The sequence below is a fragment of the Hyla sarda genome, chromosome 3 (assembly GCF_029499605.1).
Source record: "Hyla sarda isolate aHylSar1 chromosome 3, aHylSar1.hap1, whole genome shotgun sequence".
NCBI lineage: Eukaryota > Metazoa > Chordata > Amphibia > Anura > Hylidae > Hyla > Hyla sarda.
The window spans coordinates 139,616,402-139,639,929 of NC_079191.1; the positions used below are offsets into that span (position 1 = coordinate 139,616,402).

At 42.9% G+C, this 23,528-nt stretch overlaps 1 protein-coding gene across 1 annotated transcript in view; it reads left to right on the top strand.

The window, feature by feature from the left end:
• The first annotated feature begins 1,417 nt into the window (after positions 1-1,417).
• LOC130360643 (dynein axonemal assembly factor 11-like) overlaps positions 1,418-23,528 on the top strand; it is a 46,031-nt gene continuing 23,920 nt past the window's right edge. Inside the window, exons 1-2 of the mRNA XM_056563195.1 lie at positions 1,418-1,531; positions 14,801-15,086. Coding sequence (XP_056419170.1) covers positions 15,076-15,086 — 11 coding nt within the window. The 5' untranslated portion in view covers positions 1,418-1,531; positions 14,801-15,075. The remainder of the gene's footprint in view (positions 1,532-14,800; positions 15,087-23,528) is intronic.

Below are 23,528 nucleotides of genomic sequence, written 5' to 3' on the forward strand. Positions count from 1 at the left end.
CGTCACTAGCACTATAATGTATTCAGCGTTACAGTAGCTTATAGTGTCAGTGATTCAAATTCCAAAGAATATAAATATTTACCATCAATTAAAGGGGTTTTCGGTTTCTGGAAATAAAGCATAATAATATGCAAGAGTAAAAAATATGCAAATATTTCATATACTTTGTGTTTCAAATCTCTGTCAGCTAAATATAGCAGCACAAATCTCTTTCCTGTCTTGGTAGTTTGCTATGATATATCAGTTAAAGGGGTACTCCGCTGCTCAGCGTTTGGAGAAAACTGTTCCGAACGCTGGTGTCGGTGGCGGGAGCTCGTGATGTCATAGCCCCACCCTCTCATGATGTTACGCCCCACCCCCTCAATGCAAAATTGTTGCATCAATGATTTTTGCGTCTTTTTGTGCTGAAGTGATTTTTGTCAAACTTCTTTCCTTGAACTATTTTGTACTTTGGCTTTGTAGTGGTTGTGAATTTATCGTGTACAACTTTTCTAAGAATGTCGCAAATTTGTCGCAGAGGGCTCAAAATATTGCAAATCATTGACAGCAATTTGTTTGCTTACATGTCTTAATTACTACAGCAAAAATCCCACACATAAGTGTGTGTGCCAAATTTATCGCACTACATGCAACTTTTGCTAAATTAGGTGCACGTACACCTAACTTGAGCCTGCTAAGTAAGTAAAAACGTGTAGCTAAACACACATTGATAAACCACCCCCAAAAACTATATCAACTATATAAATTGAGAATTGCTGTCCTTGTACTAAACTTCAGAGTAATGTCATTTATACTGCAGAGTAATCACAGGAAAAATGAAACCCCACAAAATGGCAGTAAGGTGTTATTTTCTATTTATTTATTTTTTTAATTCACGGTACATTACAATTAAATAAAGGTTGCCGTACAAATTTACAATTCATCCAACAAAGACAAACCCACATATGGCTCTGTCAACCGAAAAATTAAAAAAAGCTTTTAGAAGGCAAGGAGAAAATAATTAAAAAATTAAAATAGCCTGTGTCTCCAAGGGATTAAAGGGGTATTCCTATCTTCATAATCCATTTTTAAATTGTAGGGCATATTAAGTTATAAACTTATAGAAATATGTATATAGAATTTTCAAACTTGCCTCCCTTTTATGTTACTGCATCCCCTCTCTGTCTCTTGTTTACAGCTTGTCGTCTAGGTGACAGACTACCTCTTCACTCTGGGCTGCTGTCACTGTCACATCCTCCTACACATACATGCTGACTCCCCTGCTACCTTATTTGCCAGGAACCTTATCTTTATGTAAGCAAAATCACGAACACTTCAGGCACAAGCTCTACTGCTTGTGTGCAAGCTGTACTGAGTCAGTGGGTCATGCAAAGTGCTAGTAGCTGAAACTTAACCTGCGTAGCCTCTATGTTTGAAGTTTTAATCACAAAGCCAGATACCTCCCCACTGAAAGGAGGAAGTGAGAGGAGGATCAGCTCTGTGTATAGCTAGCTGAAAAAAAAGATGAGAAAACCCTTTAATGGCATCTGCTGTAAGTACACTATCTTAAAATGAAGGTTTTTGTCAAACATGACTTCCACTAAGATGCAGTTCCTGGTATTACATCATAACCAGTTTTTATGGAATGGTGTTGTGTGGCTCGAGAACTTCTAGCCAAAACAGGTGCTGTCAGACATAATGGGAACTTTACTATGCCCCATTATTGTATAGAATATTGTTAGTCGAGATGTTGGTTCTCCAACAATTAGATATTGATGGTATAACCTAGCAACATGCTATCAATGTCCCTGGAAATCCACTTTAAGCTAGCTTTATATGCATAAACAGGTACACTTATGAACAATACATATATGTTTTAGACTTGCTAGAATAAGTAGGGATCTAAATACTGGTATTTACACCAATACCCTCATTACATTTACCCCTGTCTTTGGTTAACCCCTTAAGGACATAGCTCATTTTCACCTTAAGGATGCAGGCCTTTTCTGTAAATCTAACCACTGTCACTTTAAGCATTAGTAACTCTGGGATGCTTTTACCTTTCATTCTGATTTCAAGATAGTTTTTTCGTGACATATTCTACGTTATGTTGTGGTAAAATTTTGTTGATACTTGCATCATTTCTTGGTGAAAAATTCCAAAATTTGATGAAAAATTTTAAAATTGTGCATTTTTTAAACTTTGAAACTCTCTGCTTATAAGGAAAATGGACATCCCAAATAAATTATATATTGATTCACATATACAATATGTCTACTTTATGATTGCATCATAAAGTTGACATGTTTTTACTTTTGGAAGACATCAGAGGGCTTCAAAGTATAGCAGCAATTTTCCTTTTCAAAATCAGAATTTTGAAGTGGATTTGAGGGGCCTTCATATTAGAAATACCCCACAAATTACCCCATTATAAAAACTTCACCCCTCAAAGTATTCAAAATGACATTCAGTAAGTCTGGTAACCCTTTAGGTGTTTCACAGGAATAGCAGCAAAGTGAAGGAGAAAATTCAAAATCTTCATTTTTTACACTCGCATGTTCTTGTAGACCCAGTTTTTGAATTTTAACAAGGAGTAAAAGGAGAAAAATCTTCCTAAAATGTGTAATCCAATTTCTCTTGAGTAAGGAAATACTTCATGTGTGTATGTGAAGTGTTCGGCGGGTGCACTAGAGGCCTCAAAGGGAAGGAGCGACAATAGGATTTTGGAGAGTGAGTTTTTCTGAAATGGTTTTTGGGGGGCATGTCACATTTAAGAAGCCCCTATGGTGCCAGAACAGCAAGAAACCCCCAGCATGGCATACTATTTTGGAAACTACACTCCTCAAGGAACGTAACAAGGGGTCCAGTGAGCCTTAACACACCACAGGTGTTTGACGACTTTTAGTTAAAGTTGGATGTGTAAATGAATTTTAATTTTTTTCTCACTAAAATGCAGTTTTTTCCAAAAATTTTACATTTCTAAAAGGGATAATATGAGAAAATGCCCCCCAAAATTTGTAACCCCAATTCTTTTGAATATGGAAATACCCCATGTGCGGACGTCAAGTGCTCTGCTGGCGCACTACAATGCTTAAAAGAGAAGGAGTGCCATTGAGATTATGGAGAGAGAATTTGGTTGGAATAGAAGTCAGGGACCATGAGCATTTACCCCCCCCCCCCCCCCCACATGTGACCCCATTTTGGAAACTACATCCCCCACAGAATTTAATAAGCGGTGCAGTGAGCATTTACAGCCCACTGGCGTTTGACAGATCCTTGGAACAGTGGGCTGTGCAAATGGAAAATGTTATTTTTCATTTTCACGGACCACTGTTCCAAAAATCTGTCAGACACCTGTGGGGCGTAAATGCTCACTGCACCCTGCCTGCATGGGGGGGGGGGGGGCAAACCTCCAGCTGTTGCAAAACTACAACTCCCAGCATGTACTGACAGACCGTGCATGCTGGGAGTTGTACTTTTGCAACAGCTGGAGGCACACTGGTTGGAAAACTTTCAGTGTTAGGTTCTGTTACCTAATTCAGTATTTTCCAAGCATGGTGCCTCCAGCTGTTGCAAAACCACAACTCCCAGCATGTACTGATCGCCAAAGGGCATGCTGGGAGATGTAGTTATGCAACAGCTGGAGGTACGCAACTACAATTCCCAGCATGCCGAGACAACTGTTTGGGCATGCTGGGATTTGCAATTTTGCAACATTTGGAGGGGTACAGTTTAGAGACCACCGCACAGTGATCTCAAAACTGTGGACCTCCAGATGTTGCAAAACTACAAGTCCCAGCATGCCCAGACAGCAATTGGCTGTCTGGGCATGCTGGGAGTTGTAGTTGTGTGCCTCCAGCTGTTGCAAAACTACAACTCTCAGCATGCCCAGATAGCCAATTGCTGTCTGGGCATGCTGGGATTTGTAGTTTTGCAACATCTGTAGGACTACAGTTTGGAGACCACTATGTAGTGGTCTCCAAACTGTGATCCTCCAGATGTTGCAAAACTACAACTCCCGGCATGCCCAGACAGGCATTGGCTTTCTGGGCATGCTGGGAGTTGTAGTTTTGCAACATCTGGAGGATCACAGTTTGGCGACCACTACACAGTGGTCTCCAAACAGTGGTCCTCCAGATGTTGCAAAACTACAACTCCCAGCATGCCCAGACTGTCTGGACATGCTGGGAGTTGTAGTTTTGCATGGTCTTGAAGGCCACCGTCGACCACTCACCGGCCAGTCAGATCCCTCCGAAGCCTGCTGGATCCTCACTCATTCGGAGCTGCCACCGGGTAAGCAACGAATTCCCCTTCCCTCTCACCCCACTGTGCCCCGCTCTCCCCGGACTTCCACACGTGGGCGGAGGTCTGGCAGCGGCGACGGCGGGTGCGTGGCGATGGCGGGGGCACTTACCCCCGCCATCGCCACGCACCCGCCGCCCCTGCACACCCAATCGCTGATCGGGTTAATAAAATGGGATCCCGGGGTGTCGGCGGGAGTGATCTCCCGCAGACACCCCGGGGCTTTAGCTAATTAACCCGATCATCACTGCGGGAGCGCGCACTTAATGAACGCCGTGGAATGAATGAAGTTATTGCGTTATCCGCCGTATAAATGCGGCGTTCAGCGCGAAGTGGTTAAGCCGAACTCCTCACCTGCCGGAGGCAACCGGGGGTGAAAAGTTCAGCCCCCGGGATGCAGCAGCAGCTGCAATTTTGTGAACGACGGGTTTGCGTTAAGGGGTTAACTACTGGAAACCACCAGCTTTCAACAATTCTATTGCAGGGCAAAGGTAGTTGTACCAGTCTGTGCACACTTTTCGCTGCAATCTTCTAAATTACATGAAAGATTTTGATTCTAGACATATGAAATGCCAGAAAAATATGGTCTAAGAAATATGGTATATAATCATTAGTCAGAAGAACCATAGTAAAAAGCCCTAAAACAGCCTGCAGTGCTTTATATTATACACAGATGCTGATATCACCCTTGAAAATATGTGTTTGGATGGATATACTCCAGATTGGAGCCACTAGTATATTGACATCTTTACTAGCAACAGGGATTATGTTTTACATCATGCACCATCTGAATCCGCCAGAACTACTAGCCATAAGTATTTTTGATGACCACTCTCTCTCTGCAAAGAGACTTTACATACAAACAGACTTCTCAAAAGCAGCTATACAAGGATCAGAAAGATTAAATAGAAAAAAAACAATAAAAAAAAAAACAATAAAAAGATTGTAAAACTATTGCTACCAACCCAGTCAGTCAATGGAAGTGCCCTCACAAGGTCACTGTATGTTCTACACAGGACGCTGTAGCCAATCATTGGGCTCATTACTCACATGCACTTCATCTTATACAAGACTTTGTGATCGGCCGCAACGTCCCATGGAGAGGGTATGGGATGCAATTGAGTGCAACACTGATGAGTGACGTCCTTTGCATGGCTCCTTAGTGGGTTGTCAGGGACGTCACTTATCAGTCGCAGCAGGCGTTGCAGGTGACTGATTTAAAGTGGCTGTGCCGCCAACTGCTTGTTCAAGATCAGCACTTCGACTGTGGGTACCTTAGAACAGAGACCAGCGGCGGCTGCAGGCCCAGAAGCGACACCTTTTGGATTCATCAGCGCATAATACACAGGTAGAGTTTCTGCCTCATAATTTAATTTTAAAAGTGCATGTTATACGCCGGTAAATACGGTATTTGTCTGCAAAGTAGGAGTAGGCACCAGTCTGCATGGTCGAGCAGCTCATTGACACCAGAATCCCAATTTCCCAACATACCTTTCAGAAATGGATCCCTATTATCTCCAATTAGCCTTTTCAGAAGTTTGACATTATTTTCCGTTGCCGCTTTGAATAAAAAAAAATAAAGATTTCTCTTCCTGTCGATGTGAAATGAGATAAGGCTTTAAAACTCTTACATTCTACTTGTTGATGTTGAGGTGAGCGAACTCTTTTCTTTTTTGTTGTTGATGTTGCTATATACAATGTAACCGAGCATTTGAGGAGAAAGATTGCTATTAGGAAAGATCACCTATGGTGAATTTGTACAGACCTGAGGTAGCAAATCGGGAATTTCTTCAATAGCAATCCTTCATACAGTGTTCTTACCAGAATCACTGCCTTAAGAAGTAGGAGCATTATGATTAAATGAGCTTTCTGAAATGTTTTGAAAACATGAACAAAGCAAGGTTATAGTATAAAATATCAAAAGAAGCTATACTCACCTGAGACCTCTCCCCACTACAGCGATGACTTCCCCCACGTGACTGCTGCAGCCAATCAACATCCTCATTGGTCTTTCACCAAATGGTGAGTCCAATGATTGGTAAACAGGATATGATGCAAGGTTTTTCACATCTCAGAAACATGTAAATGTTCTGCAAACATGGTATTCTAAAAATGCTATTATGCTTACAATTGGCCAGCCTTCGGCTCTCCGGGCACGCTGGGAATTGTAGTTTTGCAACAGTGGGAGGCACCCTGGTCGAGAAACACTGTTTGAATCACTGGCCTGCTCACTATAGACAATACATCAGCAGGACCCCCCTTTTTGCTTTGTTTTTATTTTCAAAGCATACAAAGTGTGGAGGCTAAACCTCGCCACTGTGATGGGACCCATGGTGAGAGTGGGCCCAAGCACTGAACGCTTGCTTCCCTACATAGTCCTCTAGCATTTTCCTACAGCCACCACTAGGAGGAGCTCAATGCGTAGAGATTTGTACAGCTTCCATTGAGTTTATTGATAGCTGTAGCCCAGGAAGAAGGGTACTTCTCTTTACTGGAGACCCAGCTGACTACAGATGGGGGACTTACACAAGGAGGCTCTGGGTTGACTAGAGTGAGATAGTTGTCTTCCTTCTGAAAGAAAGCAAGTGTGCATACTTTCTTAAATACTCCCACAAAGCATTGACTGTTAATAAGTCTCCATCCACCACTGATTCTTTCTAATAAGAGTCAGTACCCTTCCTGAGCTGTGTCTAAGGCAACCAGTAACCTGTTTTGTAATGATGGGGGCAAGAACCCTTAAGGGATACTTCCTTGGATTTTTTTTTAAATCAACTGGTGCCAGAAAGTTAAACAGGTTTATAAATTACTTCTATAAAAAAATCTAAATCCTTCCAGTACTTATCAGTTGCTATATGCTCCACAGGAAGTTCTTTTCTTTTTTAATTTATTTTCTGTCTTACCACAGTGTTCTCTGCTGACACCTCTGTCCATTTTGGGAACTGTCCGGAGCAGGAGAGGTTTGCTATGGGGATTTGCTCCAACTCTGGACAGTTCCTTAAATGGACAGAGGTGTCAGCAGAGAGCACTGTGCTCAGACAGAAAATAAATTAAAAAAGAAAATAACTTCCTCTGGAACATACAGCAGCTGATAAGTACTGGAAGGATTAAGATTTTTAAATAGAATTAATTTACAAATCTGTTTACCTTTCTGGCACCAGTTGATTTAAAAAAAAATGTTTTCCAGTGGAGTACCCCTTTAACCCCTTAAGGACTCAGGGTTTTTCAGTTTTTGCACTTTCGTTTTTTCCTCCTTTTAAAAATCATAACCCTTTCAATTTTCCACCTAAAAATCCATATTATGGTTTATTTTTTGCGTCGCCAATTCTACTTTGCAGTGACATTAGTCATTTTACCCAAAAATGCACGGCGAAACGGAAAAAAAATCATTGTGCGACAAAATCGAAGAAAAAACGCCATTTTGTAACTTTTGGGGGCTTCCGTTTCTACGCAGTGCATATTTCGGTAAAAATTACACCTTATCATTTTTCTGTAGGTCCATACGGTTAAAATGACACCCTACTTATATAGGTTTGATTTTGTCGCACTTCTGGAAAAAATCCTAACTACATGCAGGAAAATTTATACGTTTAAAAATGTCATCTTCTGACCCCTATAACTTTTTTATTTTTCCACATACAGGTCGGTATGAGGACTCATTTTTTGCGCCGTGATCTGAAGTTTTTATCTGTATGATTTTTGATCGGACTTTTTGATCACTTTTTATTCATTTTTTAATGGTATAAAAAGTGACCGTGCGGTTTAATTAATGATATATTTTCATAGTTCGAGCATTTACGCACGCGGCGATACCACATATGTTTATTTATTTATTTTTTTTACACTGTTTTATTTTTTTTATGGGAAAAGGGGGGTGATTCAAACTTTTATTAGGGAAGGGGTTAAATGACCTTTATTAACCCTTTTTTTCCCTTTTTTTTGCAGTGTTATAGGTCCCATAGGGACCTATAATACTGCACACACTGATCTTTTACACAGATCACAGGCGTGTATTAACACGCCTGTGATCAGTGTTATCGGCGCTTGACTGCTCCTGCCTGGATCTCAGGCACGGAGCAGTCATTCGCCGATCGGACACTGAGGAGGCAGGTAAGGGCCCTCCCGGTGTCTTGCAAGCTGTTCGGGACACCGTGATTTCACCGCGGCGGTCCCGAAAAGCCCGACTGAGCAGCCGGGTCACTTTCACTTTAGAAGCGGCGGTCAGCTTTGACCGCCGCTTCTAAAGGGTTAATACCGTGCATCGCCGCGATCGGCGATGTGTGGTATTAGCCGCGGGTCCCGGCCGTTGATGAGCGCCGGGACCGACACGATCGCTTCATATCGCGGGAGCCGGTGCAGGGCGTAAATATACGTCCTGCGTCGTTAAGGGGTTAAACATCTGTCTATAGATAGGGGAAAGGAGTTCCAGATATCTCCACTCTGCTGTGGGCCTTCTTTGCGTTTGACACTGATTAGGACTATGACGACAACAGGAGGAGGCTTGGCAACCTTGTTCATGTCACCCTTATTTCTTTTGCCTTTCTGGAGAAGGCTGGAATGAGTAAAGTGGGACAACTTCTATCCTTACAACTGGGAACCCCCCTGGTACTACTAGGAAGTTCTCAGGTTTGTCTGAAGCCCGACTTGTGGAAACCTAAGACTGTCCACAAAATCATCCAAGCAAAGGATTCAATGGAGTCTATTCTTGGGGCCAGAACTAAGACTGTTTGAAATATCTGGCACCTAGCAGGCTTATCAGCTGGCACAAGGACCTGGCATGGATGGCCGTTCAGGAAGCCCTACCTCTAAGAACTTTCATGCATGCCTGAAGACTTTGCAACACCAGGTACTGCCCTAAGTGTCCATTTGCTGAAGAAACAACTTTGCACCTCTTTTGGCAGTGCCCATTTGTCTTGCCTTGCCTTGTTTTTGCTCTAGAATATAAATATCTTCCCAAGAGAAGCCTATTGCATTGCTCGGTGCTATATCGACTATTTCCTGGAGATCGCATGGTTGGGGCTATCCAGGAGGCCTGGCACCTTAAGAACTGTTATAAGGATGCTTTGTGGTTTGATAGGAAACACCTTGTTATTAACTCGGAGAGGATGTCCGTCCAGGACTGCCTCAGGCTTATCCATAGCCTGCTTAGGAACTATTCCATTAGGGACAGTCTAGACTTCCCTCTTTTGTGTTTCGTCTCTCAATAAAGCTTCAGGTCTATGATCTCCCTGCTAGCCTATCACTGTCTGTACTTGTCACGCGCTGCCCTCCGGCTGCGAACTACGGCCGTGAGCGCAGGCCGCGAACTCCGGCTGTGAGCCGCAGTGTCCCGGGGTCCCCGTCTGTCGGCGGGACTGGGATTCGCATTGCGGGACGTGCCCGCATGCAAATCCCAGCCCGTCACTTACCCCGCTCTGCTTCTGGCACTAAGCTCTGTAATTTAAGGGGCCAGTGCGCTCTTAATTAGTATGTACACCTGACAACACATTATATGTTTCTGCACCTCCCACACCCCCCTGCCGGATCTTCAGTGCCTATTGCCTGAGAGAAAGCGTATCCTATTGCCTGTTTGCCAAACCGATGTACCCAGACCTTCCCGCTATGTTTTTTGACTACGAACCTTTGCCGCCTGTCCTGACCTTCTGCTACGTTGACTACGCCTCTGTCTCATCCTCCTGTACGTCGCCTTGCCCGGTTACCTGTGTGGTCGAGCCGTATTGGGGGTAGCGACCTGGGTGTCGCCTGCCACAGCAAATCCATCCCGCTTTGCGGCGGGCTCTGGTGAAGACCAGCGGCACCTTAGACTCCGCTCCCCGATACGGTCCGAGTCATCTGCCACACAGGTAGAGGGTCCACTACGTGCTCCGTGACATCCGCATCCAGGTGCGTGACAGTACTGCTTAACTGTTTCACTTTGTTTTATAATGTGTGCAATGTTAGTGTAGCATGTGGATAATGTATAGTGTGGGGACACCTGTCATGCTATGTATGATAATTCAATCAATTTATTCTGCGCTGCTTCCTAACCTGCGTTGCAGTACATGGTATGTATGTGTAATGCTGTTTGATGCTAATAAACTTATTTTCAATAAAAAAAAGGGACTGTTCCTAATAGATGAAACTCCAATTTTTTAGCTTGAGAGAGCTTTCTTCTTTCTGGAGGAGAGCTAATATGTATACAATAGTAGCTGTATAAATTCTGGAACACTAATCTCCCCTTAGGCTTAGTTCACACCAGCATTGAAGTCCCTTCAGAGGAGCTCTGTTTGCTGAGTCCCTTCAAACTACGGGACTTTAGCAGAGAAAAAAATACTGCAAGCAGTATATTTTTACTCTGCTCTATTTCTGCGACACAACTGTCTCCTGAAGGAAACTCATTGAAAGTCAAAGGGATCTGTCGGGATCTGGCAGTGTCCGTTGTGCTCTGATCTGTTCAGGGTCTGTTTGGCACAAAAAAAAAGAATCTAAGTGGACCCTAAACAGGTCAGAGTACAATGCTGATGTAAACCTAGCCTGTGTCCTAGCTACAGACACCCAGCTTTATTGCGCACTATATGACGGGAGGCAGGGATTTATGAGGACATTTTATAGTACATTTTTGCCAATTGTTTAGTGTAAAAGCATTGGAAAGTGTTCTAAAACTGGGCATCATAGTCTTACCAATTAATTTAGTATTTTTAACTGAAAAACATATACACTAGGAAAAGAGTTGGAAAAAGTCTCACCTGGAGATTTAACCTTGGCCAGATTCTCCAACTTAGTGTACCCTTTGTTATTAAATGTATTACGTGACACACTGCTTGTTCTGTGCATCATTAATAACAGAGCCTTTTCTGTTAGGATCTATTAGAAAAAAAACTGTGAAAATTAACTTAATAAAAGATTAGTAAATTTTTCGGGGCTCTCTGTGGGGATAGAGCCCATACTAAGTCTTGCTATGGGACCCTATGATTTCTTTGTAGGCCCCTTGTTGGGTTCCAAAAGCAAAATACTGGTATGCTTAAAGGGGTACACCACCCCTAGACATCTTATCCCCTATCCAAAGGAAAGGGGATAAAATGTCTGATCGTGGGGGACCCCCGCAATCTCCCTGCTGCACCTGGAGGTTCGTAAAGTCATGGCTGCGCCCTGCTCATGATGCCCCCTCCCATACACTTGCATTGAGGGGGCATGGCCATGATGTCACGAGCGAGGCGTGACTGTGACCTCACGAGCCACTGCCCCACATCGAGAGTCATCCGGCATGGAGCAAAGTTCGCTCCGTGCACCAGATGTCTGGGATGCAACAGAAGAGATCGTGGGGGCCCCCAGCACCTTTTCTCTGCCTAGAAGTCCAGTGGGCTGTCCTACCCAGTGTTTGACAATCTTTCCTATATGACTCTGCATACAGAGATAGCTGTAAACCACTGAAAAGACCACCCACTGGACTTCTTTCTATGCTTAGGTGTCCAGTGGGTGGTCTTAAAATATAGAAACAAAGAATGTGTTGACAGCCGGCAGATAAGAGCCATGTGGTCCATCTAGTCTGCCCAATATTCTGAATATAGTCCCTGGCCCTATCTTATATGAAGTTTTCCATCACATATCTGACCTATAAATCTGCACTATTGCTATACATCAATGTTAACATGTATATTTTTGCACAACCAAGTGCATTCTGCAGTTATTTTATGTAGCAGATTATATTCATCATTTATATGTCATCTAAACATTGGCCTAGCATACTGTTTAGAAGCCAAAATTTCCTCCAACGTGGCGACGAGATTGAGAGGCACTGGACACACAGACTAAAGGGATCTCAAGTTTAATCAAGCATGATGCAACGTGTTGCTCAGTAAAACTGCTTCATCAGGCATAATGCCTGATGCAGCAGTTTTACTGTTAAACACGTTGCATCATGGGTGATTAACCTTGAGATACCTTTATTCTGTGTGTCAAGTGCCTCTCAATCTCGTCGCCACATTGGAGGAAATTTTGGCTTTTATGTTTGAGGTTGGACGTGGAGCGGCTGCAGGCACTCAAATTACTACTTTGCTCCATAGTTACACTTGGTGGAGTGTAATGCTATGTGGTAAGCGCCACTTTTACTATAACAATCCTGGTGTTAAACGTTGTCACACTACGGAGAGTTGTCTGTCTTGTTTTAGTTAGCATACTGTTTGGCCTATTGTGGGGTTCATCCTGTTTACATAATTAATTATTCGCTTATTTGCACATCAATTTTTTCCACTCAATTACACATTCATTTTTTTTTTTCATACTGCCACTTCACATCTTCATTATTTTGGCTTATCAAGCATTTGTTGCAGTGTTTTGTGTTTTTTGCTGCTATTTTATGTTTATGAGCACATTCTTGCTACACCACATGCATTCTGTCATTCATTGGCATTACACATTGCTTACTCATACATCATGTACTTCATTTATCTTTTAGATATGCATTATCTGCAATTTCTTCAACTTTTAATAATTTTATTTTCACATGCATAAAATATGATCTTTTTGCAATCAATTTCATAATTATGAATTTCTGTGGTGTATCTATTTTATGTACATTCTGCATAGGGCAACTTGCTCTTGCATTCATCTTGTCCCCCCTACTTGCTCTTTTCTAATTTTCTTTTTACCATTCTCTCACTTTCTCTCATATACAGTCATGGTCGTAAATGTATATGAGAAAATGAAGTATTTCTCACAGAAAAGGATTGCAGTAACACATGTTTTGCTATACACATGTTTATTCCCTTTGTGTGCATTGGAACTAAACCAAAAAAGGGAGGGAAAAAAGCAAATTGGACATAATGTCACACCAATCTCCAAAAATGGGCTGGACAAAATTATTGGCACCCTTAACATAATATTTGGTTGCACACCCTTTGGAAAAAATAACTGAAATCAGTTATAACCATCAATAAGCTTCTTACACCGCTCAGCCGGAATGTTGGACCACTCTTCTTTTGCAAACTGCTCCAGGTCTCTCTTATTGGAAGGGCCTTTTCCCAACAGCAATTTTAAGATCTCTCCACAGGTGTTCAATGAGATTTAGATCTGGACTCATTGCTGGCCACTTCAGAAATCTCCAGCGCTTTGTTGCCATCCATTTCTGGGTGCTTTTTGATGTATGTTTGGGTCATTGTCCTGCTGGAAGACCCAAGATCTCGGACACAAACCCAACTTTCTGACACTGGGCTGTACAGTGCGACCCAAAATCCGTTGGTAATCCTCAGATTTCAAGATGCCTTGAACACATTCAAGGCACCCAGTGCCAGAGGCAGCAAAACAACCCCAAAACATAATTGAACCTGCACCATATTTCACTGTAGGAACTGTGTTCTTTTCTTTGTAGGCCTCATTCCATTTTCAGTAAACAATAGAATGATGTGCTTTTCCAAAAAGCTCTATCTTGGTCTCATCTGTCCACAAGATGTTTTCCCAGAAGGATTTTGACTTACTCAAGTTCATTTTGGCAAAATGTAGTCCTTCTTTTTTATGTCTCTGTGTCAGCAGTGGGGTCCTCCTGGGTCTCCTGCCATAGCGTTTCATTTCATTTAAATGTTGATGGATAGTTTGAACTGACACTGATGCTCCCTGAGCCTGCAGGACAGCTTGAATATCTTCGGAACTTGTTTGGGGCTGCTTATCCACCATCCAGACTATCCTGCATTTACACCTTTCATCTATTTTTCTCTTCTGTCCATGCCCAGGGAGATTAGCTACAGTGCCATGGGTTGCAAACTCCTTGATAATGTTGCGCACTGTGGACAAAGGCAAATCTCGATCTCTGGAGATTGACTTGTAACCTTGAGATTGTTGATATTTTTTGGGTTCTCAAGTCCTCAGACAGTTCTTTCTGTTGTCCATGCTCAGTGTGGCACACATAGACAAACAATGCAAAGACTAGTTGAACTTCTCTCCTTTTTATCTGCTTTCAGGTGTGATTTTTATATTGCCCACACCTGTTACTTTCCCCAGGTGAGTTTAATGGAGCATCACATGCTTGAAACAATCTTATTTATCCACAATTTTGAAAGGGTGCCAATAATTTTGTCCAGATCATTTTTGGAGATTGGTGTGACATTATGTCCAATTTGCTTTTTTTCCTCCCTTTTTTGGTTTAGTTCAAATACACACAAAGCGAATAAACATGTGTATAGCAAAACATTTGTTACTGCAATCCTTTTCTGTGAGAAATACTTCATTTTTTGAAAATGTCAGGGGTGCCAAAATTTCAGGAGTGCCAAACTAATAGAGTACAGTACAATATCTTTCTGTCTCTCTCTTTCTTTCCCTCTGTCTCTCTCTGTCATTCTCTCTCTCTCCCCCCCCCCCATCTATCTATCTATCCAATGTCAGATTGGGGTGCTGAGGGCCAACCATTGAATTCTGATATACTGTTGGCTCCTTTCTCTAAAAGACGTGAATATAATAGAAGGCCATGGATATAGAGTTTGTTCTGCATTTACACTATTAATAATAGAGGTATATACTTTATGTGCCTGTTTTCTATTACCAACCTGCACAGGTGGCAGTGCTCGGGTACTACTAGCTGAATGCTTGAGCAAACAATGATGAATTCTTTGATAAGAAGACACATGGCTCTCTGGACAACGGAAATGACGGTATGTTACCAAGTAACAGATATTCTCCCTGGGGAAACTAGATCCATGGAGTCTTCCTAAAGATCCCACAGTCATTGTACAATGCCGGTAGCAGCGGGTCCGCTATGGTGAGCACAAAGGACAAAGAAGTTCTGCAAATGAATATCACATTGAGGGATACAAAGTAAAGGAAGGAGACATGTCAGAAAGGTAAGAAAGAGAGTACAGGGAGATGTTCTTATTTTGCTTCCATCAAATGGGAAAGCAAATGAAAGACAATCTACTGTTACGGGATTAAGTGTCTTTTGCAGAGACCTGAACAGCTGATAGTGGCTGAAATGAATAGAAAAAATTGTCTCTTTAATTGAATGTTCGATCTAATTAAATTAACCTTAAACTTTAGATGGCAGTGTATTTAGGAGGGTTTTTACACGGGCAGATTGAAGTGCCTTTGGAAATAGATTGAAATAATTTCTTCAGTTCAAGCACCATTTAAAAGTCCTTGGAATGAAGTTTTTATTTTACAGCTAAATCTATTTTGTATGGCCTGGCCCTGCGAGCAGCATTATCCTTAATAACAGCTAATTGCTCCCTGGAATGTAAAAATACAATGTTATCATTTTGAGCTATGCAATTCCATTACGTCTCATTCAGAATGGCCTTGAAATAATGTAACATTAAACGTGTATAATAAAATCTGCATTACGTATAATTTGACACCAAATGCACAACAGCGCCATACGTTGCCTTCTAATTGTGTGACTCCTGAATGCAATCACTAATACTTGTTGGAAAGCCTATATCATACGACTTATAACAGCAATGAATGTAGATTATGGTTGGGAAATTCTTTGTCTGTCTTTACACGGGAAACACTCAGCTATAAAATGTAAACGTACAAAGAGCGCGGACTGAAAGCAGATCAACAATAGCAATGTTGAAGGTTTACATGGCCAGTCTAATCTCATAGATCACATTATTTGCATAGGTTAGTAGACATTCACTTTAAAGAGGACGCTTATGAAAAATGCATGCTGGAGTACAGGACAGAAACTATTGTATTGCTGTAGTTGGGAAGAGTCGAGTACTCTATTTATCACAGTCACAAAGACTTGAAAGGCTGCGGCCGAAATACAAAATATCTAAACATTTTAGAATGAAGAAGAAATGCACTTCCCTGTATATGACCGAAACAGGAGACTGGAAACTCCTCTGAGTACTAGATTTTATTTCAATTGGATTTTTCGGAGAAAGACTAAGGGGTAGATAAATGTTGTGCAAGAGTAAATAAAGGTGTGTATGTGTATTATATTTGTTTGCATGGTGAGGCCAGAAGTAGGCAGAAGTGGCACCTGGACAATCTTCTTAAATGGAACGTGTTAGCAGCTTCACCCCCCACTAACCTGCTGGTATTGTCTGTTGGGCAGTTGATGCTGACCATAATTGGGGTTACTTTATCCTCCTATGTGTCCCCATTCTCGAGATACGTTTACAAATTCTAGTATGTAAATGAGGGTCTTGGTGCACTGGGGGCATTCCCTAGCCCTAAAGTGCACTGGTTCTCTTTCCCGTGTTGTGCAAATGCCCTCAGATCTCCAGCAGGGCCAGCCTTATCATATGCAGGATCGCAACACATAACAACTAAGTATAGAGGAAGAAGAGGATAAATGTTCTGCACATCATATGTCCTTTACATATATAAACAATTAAGGCAGATATTTTTCAGGAGTTGCAGTTGGTAATCCCATTGAAGAGTGGTGCTGCCAGCTTCTCCTTACCCAGACATGGCTGCTTACACACAACAAAAGATTACATTTGGCTAGGATTGTTGTCTTGCAGTGCTGGCATCTGACAAAGGGAAACATTTGCTTATTGTTTAGATGTTCGTATACACAAAATAATTAGGGATGAGCGAATTGAATCTGACGAATCCGAGTTCATTATGAATTTCAGGAAAAATACGATTCGCTACGAATGTGAATATCGCCTCAATTTGATCACGCAATTAGCTTAATTAAACTCCATTTAGTGCGCTCCAGGCTCCAGGGCATCTAAAATGGCGGATCCACATGTGAGGACATGGGGCAAGGAATCCTGGGAAGGAGGGAACAAGGGTCGGGGAATGACCCTAAATCACATGCAGCATGCCACCCAGCCACCCCTGTGATGTCACAGCCCTATATAATCGGCAGCCATCTTGCGGCAGTCACTTCAGCCATTTATTGCAGAGAGAGAGAAGGACAGACAGCAGTGTGTGTTGCACAGAAAAGCATTTGTCCAGCAGCGATTCACGTTCCAGTCCAGTGTTTGTTGCAATTTTGGGTGTAGTACACAGTGACTGTGTGCGGCAACACTGGTGTGTACAACAACTTAAAAGCTAATTGTAGCCAGCCAGTTAGGTGAGCAGAGCACAAAAAGCATATTGTCCTCTATTAAAGGGGTTATCCAGGAATAGAAAAACACAGCTAATTTGTTTCAAAAATAGCTCCACGTCTGTCTCCAGGTTGTGTGGGGTTTTACAACTTGGCTCCATTCACTTCAATGGAACTGAGCTGCACAACCACACCCAGCCTGGAGACAGACGGGGAGCTGTTTTTAAAAGAAAGTAGCTGTGTTTTTCTATTCCTGGATAACCCCTTTAAGTGTAACCTGTGCGTACATCTAAGTCAGGGGTCTCTATGTTCTTCTCATGCTGCCGCAAACTCTATGCTGCGTCATTCAGCCACTTTGTGGTCTCCTCATGCTGCCACCAACTCGATGCTGTGTCATTTAGCCACTATATGTACTCCTCATGCTGCCGCCACCACCGAGCTGTGTCATTCAGGCACAATATGGTCTCCTCGTGCTGCCCCCACCTCCATGCTGGGTCATTCAGCCACTATGTGGTCTCCTTATGTTGCCGCCAACTCCAGGCTGTTTAATTCAGTCACTATATGTTAACCTCATGTGGCCGCCTTCTCCACGCTGTGTAATTCAGCCACTATATGGTTTCCTCATGCTGCTGCCACCTGCACGCTGGGTCATTTAGCCACTATAGGGTCTCCTCATGCTGCTGCCACCTCCACGCTGTGTCATTCAGCCACTATATGGTCTCCTCATGCTGCCGCCACCTCCACGCTGTGTCATTCACGCACTATATGGTCTCCTCATGCTGCCCCCACCTCCATGCTGGGTCATTCAGCCACTATGTGGTCTCCTTATGCTGCCGCCAACTCCAGGCTGTGTCATTCAGCCACTATATGTTCTCCTCATGCTGCCGCCACCTCCATGCTGTGTCATTCAGCCACTATATGGTCTCCTCATGCTGCCGCCATCTTCACGTGTTGTCATTCCGCCACTATATGGTCTCCAAATGCTGCCGCCACCTCCACGCTGTGTCATTCAGCCACTATATGTTCTCCTCATGCTACCGCCACCTGCATGCTGGGTCACTCAGCCACTATATGTTCTCCTCATGCTGCCGTTACCTCTACGCTGTGTAATTTAGCCACTATATGGTCTCCTCATACTGCCGCCACCTCCAGGCTGTGTAATTCAGCCACTATATGTTCTCCTCATGCTGCCACAAACTCCAGGCTGTATCATTCAGCCACTTTATGCTGCCGTCAACTCCAGGCTGTGTCATTCAGCCACTATGTGGTCTCCTAATGCTGCCGCCAACTCCAGGCTGTGTCATTTAGCCACTTTATGTACTTCTCATGCTACCGCCACCTCCAGGCTGTGTCATTCAGCCACTATATGCTCTCCTCATGTTGCCGCCACCTCCACGCTGTGTCATTCACGCACTATATGGTCTCCTCATGCTGCCCCCACCTCCATGCTGGGTCATTCAGCCACTATGTGGTCTCCTTATGCTGCCACCAACTCCAGGCTGTGTCATTCAGCCACTATATGTTCTCCTCATGCTGCCGCCACCTCCATGCTGTGTCATTCAGCCACTATATGGTCTCCTCATGCTGCCGCCATCTTCACGTGTTGTCATTCCGCCACTATATGGTCTCCAAATGCTGCCGCCACCTCCACGCTGTGTCATTCAGCCACTATATGTTCTCCTCATGCTACCGCCACCTGCATGCTGGGTCACTCAGCCACTATATGTTCTCCTCATGCTGCCGTTACCTCTACGCTGTGTAATTTAGCCACTATATGGTCTCCTCATACTGCCGCCACCTCCAGGCTGTGTAATTCAGCCACTATATGTTCTCCTCATGCTGCCACAAACTCCAGGCTGTATCATTCAGCCACTTTATGCTGCCGTCAACTCCAGGCTGTGTCATTCAGCCACTATGTGGTCTCCTAATGCTGCCGCCAACTCCAGGCTGTGTCATTTAGCCACTTTATGTACTTCTCATGCTACCGCCACCTCCAGGCTGTGTCATTCAGCCACTATATGCTCTCCTCATGTTGCCGCCACCTCCACGCTGTGTCATTCAGGCACTATAAGGTCTCCTCATGCTGCCACCACCTGCACGATGGGTCATTTAGCCACTATATGTTCTCCTCATGCTGCCGTTTCCTCCACGCTGTGTAATTCAGCCACTATATGGTCTCCTCATGCTGCCGCCACCTCCAGCCTGTGTAATTCAGCCACTATATGTTCTCCTCATGCTGCCACAAACTCCAGGCTGTGTCATTCAGCCACTATATGCTGCTGCCAACTCCAGGCTTTGTCATTTAGCCACTATATGGTCTCCTCATTCTGCCGCCACCTCCACGCTGGGTCATTCAGCCACTATATGGTTTCCTCATGCTGCCGACACCTCCACACTGTGTCATTCAGCCACTATATGGTCTTCTCATACTGATGCCACCTCCATGCTCTGTCATTGTGCCACTCTATGTTCTTCTCATGCTGCCACAACCTCCAGTCTGTGTCATTCAGCCACTATATGGTCTCCTCATGCTGCCGCCACCTCCATGCTGTGTCATTCAGGAACTATATGGTCTCCTCGTGCTACCCCACCTCCACGCTGGGTCATTCAGCCACTATGTGGTCTCCTTATGCTGCCGCCAACTCCAGGCTGTGTCATTCAGCCACTATATGTTCACCTCATCCTGCCGCCACCTCCACGCTGTGTAATTCAGCCACTATATGGTCTTCTCATGCTGACACCACCTGCACGCTGGGCCATTTAGCCACTATATTGTCTCCTCATGGTGCTGCCACCTCCATGCTGTGCCATTCAGCCACTATATGGTCTCCTCATGCTGCCGCCGCCTCCACATTGTGTCATTCAGGTACTATATGTCTCCTCATGCTGCCCCCACCTCCATGCTGGGTCATTCAGCCACTATGTGGTCTCCTTATGCTGCCGCCAATGCCAGGCTGTGTCATTCAGCCACTATATGTTCTTCTCATGCAGCCGCCACCTCCATGCTGTGTCATTCAGCCACTATATGGTCTCTTCATGCTGCCTCCATCTTCACGCGTTTTCCTTCCGCCACTATATGGTCTCCACATGCTGCCGCCACCTCCACGCTGTGTCATTCAGCCACTATATGTTCTCCTCATGCTGCCGCCACCTCCACGCTGTGTCATTCAGCCACTGTATGGTCTCCTCATGCTGCCGAATCGATTTTTTCCAAAATTCGCTCATCTCTAAATATAATGATAGGCAGGGATTATTCTAGCTTTTCTGCTGCCCAAAACAAGAAAGTAAGAAATGTTTGTACGCAGAAAATCTGCAGTATATAATAGTACCAGCAAAGTGTACTGTATACCTCTCGGTAAATCTTACAGTTACCAAATAATAATTTAATTACCAATCTTGATTACCTTACATTCCACATCTGTGTCCAGCCATCATTTGCATATCATTAGGAAACATGGAGGCAGCAGTGCAGAATGAGAGAGAAGAAGGGAGCAGAAGATAGATAGATAGTACGATTTAGAGGGGTTATCCAGGAAAAAAAAATTAAATATCAACTGGCTCCAGAAAGTTAAACAGATTTGTAAATTACTTCTATAAAAAAAAATCTTAATCCTTTCAGTACTAATGAGCTGTGGAAGTTGAGTTGTTCTTTTCTGTCTAAGTGCTCTCTGATGACACCAGTTTTGGGATCTGTCCAGAGTAGCCATAGCAAACCTCTTCTACTCTGTGCAGTCCCTGAGACAAGCAGAGATGTCAGCAGAGAGCACTGTTGCCAGACAGAAAAGAACAACTCAACTTCAGCAGCTGATAATTATTGGAAGGATTAAGATTTTTTTTTTATAGAAGTAATTTACAAATCTGTTTAACCTTCTGGAGCCAGTTGATATAAAAACATGTTTTTTCCTTGAATACCCTTTTAAGACCACTCCATTGGACATGCTGTCCCTCAGGCACTCTGCAATCTTTCATCTGCTTTCTATGAAGTAGTGAATTTAGATGATGGGCTTCATTGCAACTGATGTGACTGTTTATTATCTCTGTACCACGATGCTGAACACAAAAGTAGCACTATAGCAGAAATAAGCGTGTTAGAATGATGTATAATGTTTAGGCAATGATTAATGGGAAACTAAAAGGCTGTTCATCTGCACTATATCCAATAAACTGAATTATAGTGCAGATGAACAGAAATAGAATGAGGGGTCAGTTACAGAAATTTGTCCAGTACTTAAGACGTTATGGCCCCCAGTAGCTTGAATGCAGAGAAGCTTTGCTGCGCAATGGAGGTTATGTGCTTTTCCCAGCCCCCCTCATCTGTGCCAATCTTCATTGCGCAGCAAAGCTGCTCTGCATTCAAATTATGGGGCCTGTCCGTTTCCCTTTAAAGGGGTACTACTGTGGAACACGTTTCTTTTTAAATCAACGTGCCAGAAAGTTAAACAGATTTGTAAATTACTTCTATTAAAAAAATCTTCATCCTTCCAGTACTTTTTAGGTGCTGTATACTACAGAGGAAATGCTTTTCTTTTTGGATTTCTCTTCTGTCACGACCACAGTGCTCTTTTCTGACACCTCTTACCATTTTAAGAACTGTCCAGAGCAGTAGAAAATCCTCATAGCAAACATATGCTGCTCTGGACAGTTCCTAAAATGATAACCTACAATACGCCACCAAGGCGTAACCCTTTAGCCCCAATGAATGTGAATAACAAATAATTAATAAATAAAAATATATGTAATTTTATTAGATACAAGGACATGTATTAAAAATATGTATATAGGACGGAACAAATAATATACAATCAGTGTAAGTACATTAATAAAAATTCATCTCAAATTTACAACAATTAATAGTAATAAAAGCAGGAAAGAAGAGGGTGGAGTCCGTATAGGTAGAGTATAAAAATATAAGTATATAATTGAGACGGTAGAGCAGGTATATATAACAAAATAAATATATAGATATAAAAAGTGGTAGGGTCCAAAAAATTGTAAACAAGGACCCAGCACAGCTACTGTGGCCCAAGCTGCCAGAAGACAAAAGGGAGGAAGAGGGAGGAGTTGTGGTGAAATGCAAGTGCTTGCAAACAAAAAACATTCACTGCAAAAGTGAAAAAATGAATCACAGAGTGCATAGCAAGGCAAAGTGCAACGTACTGACTATCAGTGATAACAGAAGATAGTATATATTTATTTTGTTATATATACCTGCTCTACCGGCTCAATTATATATTTATATTTTTATACTCTACCTATACGGACTCCACCCTCTTCTTTCCTGCTTTTATTACTATTAATTGTTGTAAATTTGAGATGAATTTTTATTAATGTACTTACACTGATTGTATATTATTTGTTCCGTCCTATATGCATATTTTAATACATGTCCTTGTATCTAATAAAATTATATATATTTTTAATTATTAATTATTTGTAATTCACATTTATTTGGGCTCAAGGGTTACACCTTGGTGGCGTATTTGTGGGTTATTATTTGGTCTCTCTCTCCAATAGACCCCTTTTTATTTATTTCTGTTAGAGCCAATTCTTGGACTCTCTTTTAGGTTGTTGCAGTTCCTAAAATGGACAGACGTGTCAGCAGAGAGCACTGTGCTCGTGATGACAGAAGAGAAATCCAGAAAGAAAAGCCTTTCCTCGGTAGAATACAGCCCCTAAAAAGAACTGGAAGGATTAAGATTTTTTAATAGAAGTAATTTACAAATCTTGAGTATAGAAAAAAAAGAGGATTGCAGCAGCACACTTGGTCAAAAAATGGAGGCTCTTAGCACACTTCTTGATCAAAACATGTCCCCCTATCCACCACGCGGAGGTGGTCTCCTTTTGGATGGGACCCTAACACACATTCTGAGCCTAACACTCATAACACTCTACTGGGCACATAGCCTTTGACTGGGTGACATACTGTATCCATTATCAATTTAAATTAAGATACCTCCTGTGAAAAATTGGAGGGGTGCACGGCTACAGAGGGTGCCATTCCCCCTAAGTTGCAAAAGAAGAAGAAAAATAGTCAGCACAACTACCTAATACACGGGTGCACGTTGCTATGGCAAATACAGAGTATACAAAAAAAGAGGATTGCAGCAGCATACTTGGTCAAAAAATGGAGGCTCTTAGCGCACTTTTTGATCAAAACGTTCCCCCCCCCCCATCCATCACGCGGAGGTGGCCTCATTTCGAATGGGACCCTAACACAAATTCTGAGCCTAACACTCATAACACTCACCTCTACTGGGCATATAGCCTCTAACTGAGTGAC